At 36.9% G+C, this 7,876-nt stretch overlaps 1 protein-coding gene across 4 annotated transcripts in view; it reads left to right on the top strand.

Annotated features, from left to right (window-relative positions):
- Window positions 1-4,270, top strand: part of Asb3 (ankyrin repeat and SOCS box containing 3) — a 98,219-nt gene extending 93,949 nt beyond the window's left edge. For all 4 annotated transcript variants that reach the window (XM_048352943.1, XM_048352940.1, XM_048352941.1 and 1 more), the window contains one exon: window positions 3,492-4,270. In XM_048352943.1, coding sequence (XP_048208900.1) covers window positions 3,492-3,697 — 206 coding nt within the window. In that variant the 3' untranslated portion in view covers window positions 3,698-4,270. The remainder of the gene's footprint in view (window positions 1-3,491) is intronic.
- Window positions 4,271-7,876: the final 3,606 nt, after the last annotated feature.

Below are 7,876 nucleotides of genomic sequence, written 5' to 3' on the forward strand. Positions count from 1 at the left end.
GTGGATATATCATAATGAAATCTCTCCTTGTATAGCTAATGTATATTGATAAAAGAAAACTTGGTTAATATATGCACTGAAAAGAAATGTAAGTTGAATTAGATGTGGGTGAAACAACTAAATGACAGAAGTAAATGACAGGAAAAATACAAAAATATAGAGGGATTTTGAACCTGCCTTGCTACTCTCTCTCTCTCTCTCTCTCTCTCTCTCTCTCTCTCTCTCTCTCTCTCTCTCTCTCTCTCTCTCTCTCTCTCTCTCTTTGTTGTTGTTGCCAGTCCTGGAGCTTGAACTCAGTGCCTGCTTTCTTCTGTCCTTGAGCTTTCTTACTCATGGCTAGCGCTTTACCACTTGAGTTATAGCTCTGCTTCCAGCTTTTTGCTAGTTAATTGTAAATAAGTGTCTTACGGACTTTCCTGTCAGAGCTAGCTTAGAACCACAATCCTCAGATCTCAGCCTCCTGAATAGCTATGGGTACAACATGAGCCACTGAACGCCGCCCAGCTTTGCTTCCCATGTATTTTCAAATCTAGGCTATAATTTAGAGAAATGAAACTTCTAACTGCATTGTGGGTGTGGCTTATATGTGCATTTAATTTCACTTTTATTTTTTCTTTTTCCAATGCTGAGGATTGAACGTAGGGCCTCATACCCACTGGGCAAGCACTCTGTGCCAGAGCTACATCTCCAACTGTGCATGCATTTTAAATTAGTGTTTATAAGTGTGTATGGTTTGGTCACTTGCTTTCAGATGGTTTTATAAAGTGAAAGAGGGCTTCCTTAGGAGTGGCAGTTGAATACAACTTCTAGACACCTTTGCAGAACTGTGGCACTTATAGTTGGAGCACACATACTTCTCTGCACATTTCTTCAGTGCTATTTTGTTTTCCTACCATTCAAGCAAGAAGAGTGTTTATTAGCTTTCCATTACTATAACATATACCCAGAATAATTGACTTACAAAGAGAAAAGGCTTTTTGGCTCATAGTTTTGGAAGTTCTAGTTCGTGGTTGTTTGGTTCTTTTGCTTTGGGGACTGTATTCCACTCAATTTACAGAAAAGGATATAATTAATTAATTATTTTAATTAAAATTATCTTGAAGTACTGGTACAAAAAGGTTTCAATTCAACATGTTAGTTTGTGAGTACATAAGACATGGGTGTGAAACTATGTTGCAAATAAACCTAAATACTATACATGCTGCAATTTTACTGTACACTTATTAAATGTGTATGTATATATGTATATAAGTAAGTACTGGAGTTTGAAGTCAGGGCTTTATACTTTCTAGGCTGGTGCTAGCCCCATTGCTAGTCCTGGCTATTTATTAAGAATCTCTTAACATTTTTGTGTGTATGTGGTAGTCCTAACTCAAGGTTTGGGAACTGTCCTGAACATTTGTGATCAAAGCTAGCAGTCTACCACTTGAATCACAGCTCCACTTCTAGCTTTCTCTTTTTTTGGCGGTTAATTGGAAATAAGAGTCTCATATACTTTCCTTTTCTTGCCCTAGCTGGCTTTCAACTGTGGTCCTCAGAGCTCAGCCTCCTGAGTAACTAGGATTATAGGCACGAGCCACTGGTACCCTGCCTTCTAACGAAAATAATCCATCTTAAACTTACATTTTTAGGTACAAAACCAGATAACTTTCTTTTTATTAGCATTGCATAAGTTATACAGAGTGGATTTCATTGTGACATTTCCATTTATGTTCAGTGTATTTCGATCATTCCCCTCTAGCAGTCTCCCCACCTTCCTAAAACAATTCCAATAGGTCTCATTGTTCTATTTTCATGAATGCTGCTTTTTTTTTTTAAATTTGGCATTTTGAAACCCTGTAGTTTGACAGATTTCTTAAACATTAAGCTTAACTTCAACTGGAATTTAAGATGTTGAGTTAACTTTAGTATAGAAGATAGGGAAGATGTTAGAAAAATTAGTGTGTGCTTTACTAGTGTGTAACCTTTACTTGGTGTTAGACTAGCTGGTCTTGTATCAGTCGTGTTCTTGATGGTACTTATCTTTGATGCTCTGATGCTAGTCAGTTAATTGTTGCTACATTTCACTGGGATTTATAAAATATTTCTTGTGCTAACTAAAGGTTTGATTCATGTAAAAGCACTAGCTGTTTTTAATACTCTCAGTTTTCATGGACATTAACCTCTTCAGTTAAAACTTTTTATCTTGGAAAATGAAACTGCTATCATATGGTGGTTCTTAATTTTGTGCATGGATGATTCGTTAGTTGAAAATGAGCTTTAGTAAAACCCTAAGCACATATAGAGACTTTAGAATCAGATGGACTTGAATTTGAATCTTGGCTTTGGTGATCAGGTCTGTAACCACTGGAGAGTTTCTTATAAACTTATTTTTAAACCTCTCATTTTCTTATCTTTATAATAGCATAATAATATATATCTCAGGATCGGGTGGTATAGCTCAGCAGTAGAATGTCTATATTGGCCTGACATGCATGAGACCCTGTATTCAATCACCAGCACCAAAAAAAAAAAAAAAAAAGAAAAAAGGTGTGTGTGTGTGTGTGTGCACGCGCACGCATGTGTACATGCACGTGTGTGTTTACATGTGCACAGTTCATAAGGCTAATGAAGATGAAAGAGAATATATGTGAAGTACAAGGACATGGAGTAGAAGGCACTCAATAATGTTTCCTTAGTCTCTGTGCCCATTTTTAAATTTCATTTTATGTCATAGCTAAAAAGACACTTTACATGCATTCCCTTGATGTGGCAGGTACTTGTGTGTCCTGTCATTTCTAAAGTTAGCTCTTCCAGTTCCCAAGTGCCAGATAACTATTGTTAGATCTTTAGAATTTAAACATTTAATTTTTTTTACAGGGTCATATTTTAGTTCCTGAATTTTACAGTTGAGCATTAATACCATCACATGTATACAAATGGAGTAAAACCAGTACAGTGGTATTTTTAATACAAAATAAACATCTGTTTTATGGAAAAAACTATACTTCATATCTATACAAATAGCCCATCTTTTCCAAACAATAGTCAAAATTAAAATTAACTACAAAAACATTTAAATTTTATGCTGACTTTGATTGTATGATCAACAACAGGAGGGAAGCAAGCCAGATTAAGGCTGTATAAAGATCAAACGAAGTTTTATGTGGCTATCATCTTTTTACCTGTAACCTTTAGTTTCTCAGGGGGCTGAGATCTAGAAAATTGTGTTTTGAGGGCCAGCCTAGCAGAAAAGGCTTAGAGACTCTATGTTCAAAGTAAGCAGTAAGAAGAGGGCTGGAGATATGGCTCAAGTGGTAAAATAACAGCCTAGCCAGCAAATGGCCTTGAGTACAAATCCTAGTACCGTAAATAGAAAAAGGTAAGCCCAAGCAATGTATCACTTCTTATTTACTACATAGAAGAAGCTAGGGGCAGTGATGCTTGCATTTACTTTAAAAGTACTGTTAGATCTTTCTGTTAAAATTGTTTGCCTTTTTCTGTTTCTCCAGCCTCTGTTCCATGCCTAACCCATCTTTGTCGTTTGGAAATTCGGTCCAGCCTAAAACTAGAACACCTTCGATCTGACAGTTTTATCCATCAGTTACCACTTCCCAGAAGTCTACACAGTTATTTGCTCTATGAAGATGTTCTGAGGAGGAATGAGGTTCCTGAACTGGCAGCTATTAACGATGGAGAAATCAGTGAAGCTAGTTGACACTGCTCATTTCTTATTCTGGAAGCTATCAAGACAAAAGAGCCATGGAGGATAGATTATTCATGACTTTGTAGTCATAGAAGATAGGTTTTGCTTGTGTGATTTGGTTAGGTTTGGGGGACAGTAGTAAATATGAATGTTTACAATGGACTTCTCATTAAAAAGATATTATAAGCTTTGTTTGTACTACTTTTTTGCAGTTTAATTTCCAGTTATACTTTATATTGTAATATTTATTTCTACTTTATGCTGAACTCTGCTGCTTCTTCTGGTGTTAGACATGGCATATTTCCACCTCTGTTTCATGTTCACCTGGTTCTAGAAACCAAGAATGGAAAGCATAAACAGTATGTATAACTGCACTATTGCATTTTTTACTACTTTATTTGGGGATATGAGTAAGTGATCTTATCCTGTTGTTGTATTCCATTTTCATCTCCTAATCTAGTACTTTATGAAAGAATGGTATTCATCGCCTTTCCACATGTAAACTCAGGGGATTTTTTTTTTTTTTTTTTAAGAGCATAGATCAATTGTATTGCTAGTCCTGCTCCCTTAGGTTTTTTTTTTTTTTTTTTTTTTGGCCAGTCCTGGGCCTTGGACTCAGTGCCTGAGCACTGTCCCTGGCTTCTTCCCGCTCAAGGCTAGCACTCTGCCACTTGAGCCACAGCGCCGCTTCTGGCCGTTTTCTGTATATGTGGTGCTGGGGAATCGAACCTAGGGCCTCGTGTATCCGAGGCAGGCACTCTTGCCACTAGGCTATATCCCCAGCCCCGTGGGTTTTTTGTTTTTAAACTCTTTGGCAAAATATATATCACAGTTCTAGTCTGCAAAGATGATAATACACCAATCTCACAGACATGTTCAGCTTAAAAAATATTAGGGGGCTGGGGATATGGTTTGGTGGTAGAGTGCTTGTCTAGCATGCATGAAGTCCTAGGTTCAAAAGGGTGGAAATGGCACTGTGGCTCAAAGTGGTAGATCACTAGTCTTGAGCACAAAAGCTCAGGAACAGTGGGCAGGCCCTGAGTTCTAGCCCTAGTACTGGCAGACACAAAGAAATAGTAGGTCAGTTTTAGGAGTAGTTTACCATATTTAGGATATTAATAAGGGAGGGGAATTTCTGTGTCACCATCTTTAAAGAAAGAATGGTACGCATTTCAGAGTTACTTATCACCAAATACAACAATCAGGTTCTTTTCAGCTCCACAATCAGTGAGCAGCTTTGTTTTCATGAAGCAGTGATGTCAGTTCTAGCAATACGTTAGTGGTTTTCCTTCATAAACAAGATGGGTTATTACAAACAATCCACTGAAGACCTCATAATCATAGGTTAATGAAGCACTGCGACGTGAATTTTTCCAATTGCTCAATTTAGGTCTAGAGTCAGGAAGTATCAAAATAGGATCAAGTGAGCTTGATTAGAGATTGTGGAGACTAGCTTTGAAAGATAGAACATTGCCATCATAAGACAACATGGACAGCTAGAGATTGGTTCAAAGGAAGTGAATCTCCTATATTGTTCTTATTCTGTGTTTGAAATAGATGGGATAGATCACTCAGGTCTATCTCAGATAGTCCTTCACTGTTCAACAAAAGTAATGAGGACAACATTATTAAGATCCAAAAGAATGGCTGGACTCTTTTTTCACTTTAGGAACTGCCTATGGGGTGAATGTAGAATTTGAGTGTATTTATGCAGGTGGCAGAAGGTTAGCTGTTGAGAGCTAGGTGCAATTCTCATATTTCAATTTAAAAAATTTCCAAAATTGTATCTACCATGTAGCATTTAAAAATGTTACAACCTTTATTTTTTTAAACCATTTAGTCTCTGAGTTTTAACATAACACCAATTTTTTTCCTAGAGTCAAATGTACATGGAATGTTTCAATTTTGTGAATTTTGTTCATGTTCATATATATAATAAAAACTCAGTTATCCACAAGTTCTTGTTGAGCTCTTAATTTTGAAGATGAAAAATCAATACAGATGATCCCTGAGTTAGAATCTTTTGACTTTGCAAAGGGACAAAAGTGACTTATTTTGTACTGTTTTGAGTTTTAACCTCTTCTTGGGCTACCAAAGTGCAGTATGGATTCTGAGCATTGGTAGTGAGCTGCAGCTTCTAGTCAACCACACAATCACAAGGGTAAATGGTTGACACTCTAGATTGCACTTCGTTGGTAAGGTATGTTTAGTAGATTACATGTATTAAATACATTTTCAACTTAGCATATTTTCAACTTATAGTAATATTTTAGAAACCTTTAAAAGCTTTTTGGTATTTAAACTGATAAGTAATTACTATAGTTTGGATTTGGAGTGCCTTTCAAAGGCCATATGTTAAAGGCTTGGGCCCCTGTGGCTATGGAGGTGGTAGAACTTTGAAGAGGTGGAGCCTAATGGAAAGAAGTTAGGTCATTAGTATGTGTTCTTGAAAGTGGCATTGGGATTTCCAGCCCCTTCCATTCTCTCTTTGCTTCCTAGCCACTATGAGGTGAGAAGATTTGTTTCACATGTGGTTCTCTACTACATTCTGTCATACCACAGGCCCCAAAGCAATTGGCCTACTACTAATCATGACGGTAGGAGTAAGGCTAGGTACCAGCTGCTAATCCTTGTTATTTGGAAGGGGGAGATTGGGTAAACCCTAGCTCAAAGCCAGCCTAGGGGAAACAAAAGTAAGACCCTATTTTAACTAGTGGTTGGCTATCATGGTGTGTGCCTATCTTCCTAGCTATGTGGGAGATTGAAATTGGAAGGATTGCAGTTCCAGGCCAGCCTGGGCAAGTAAGTTTGTGAGACTTCATGGCAACATAAAAGACTGGATGTGGTGGTAGGTTTCTGTCATTCTAGCTATTCTGGGAAGCCTAAATAGGATGATTGTGGTTCAGGCTGGCCTTGGCAAATTTTAAGACCCTAATCTAAAAAATAAATAAATCAGGTATGGTTCAAGTGTGCCTTGCAAGCAAAGTTCAGTACCCAATACTTCTACCATCCAAATGCATATGTACATCAAACTATCTTCCCAGTTTGCACTCTGATCTATCCTTTTCTGCATGAATGAAACCTGTAGTTTAAGGGCATGAGTTATTACAGAATTGGAATTGTTAAGAAAGAAAAGAAATGAACCGTTTCTGTGCTGATTCTTAAGATTATCTGCACAGAACACATAGCCCTACCCTATCTTTTGTAAAGGGAAGCAAGGAATGGAGGTGATTCCTTTGTGAGTCTGCTTTTGTCATCTGGCCTCAGTCTACAGTAGTCAGGTAATCGCAGGTCTTTTGCAGTACTCTAGGATTACTTTGTATGGTATGTGTTTCTAATGGAGGAATTTAAACTAGCAGTTGTTGCAATGAAGATCCTTGTCTCCCTGGTTTTTCTGTCTCTTGGCTTCTGCATAGCACTAATAGATGAAGCAGAACAGGTGGTAATTGCCACTGGTGCACTGAGACTTGGGAATAGCATCTGTTTATGTCTCTTTTACCATCAAATGGTTAGTGTCCCCTCTTCACTGCTTTCCTATGTGGATGATAAAGTCTATCATGAGTCACTATAAGGTGCCAATTTACACTCTCTTTTCGCAATGATGAAACTAGTGAAGAAGAAAGTCCATCTGGTGACTAAACAGGACTATGGTTTGAGCTGAACAATTCAAAAGAAGGCACAAAATACTTCTGAGGTTATTATGGATTATTGATCAAATAATATGTGCCAAGGATAGCAATGTAAAACCTGAATGTGCTTGGTTTTGACATTTAAAATTGTTATTTACTTTTTTATTATTTTTAAAATCTCTAGTTGTACAAAGGGTTCAATTCAATACATTATTTACTTTTGATTATATTACACAGTAAAATATTCAAATCTTTATGGTCATCTTGCTTGTAATTATTTGGCTTTATTAAGCCCACTCTTAAATGTCATGCTGTGGTATTTGTATTGTTGTAAGTGCGTACTTATTTTTTAATCTTTATAATGAGAAATTTCAAGCAGAAAAAACAGAATATTACATAATGAACTCTTTCCCATCAATTACACCTCCCTCCCACTTACATTTTAAATCAAATTCCAGATGTAACCTTTCTAATATTTTAGTATGCATTCTAGAAGTTAAGGACTCTCCTTTTAAAACTAACATCAATATCACCCCATCTTCCTAAAAAAATTTAAAAAAAT

This window comes from Perognathus longimembris, chromosome 8 (genome assembly GCF_023159225.1).
Source record: "Perognathus longimembris pacificus isolate PPM17 chromosome 8, ASM2315922v1, whole genome shotgun sequence".
Lineage (NCBI taxonomy): Eukaryota > Metazoa > Chordata > Mammalia > Rodentia > Heteromyidae > Perognathus > Perognathus longimembris.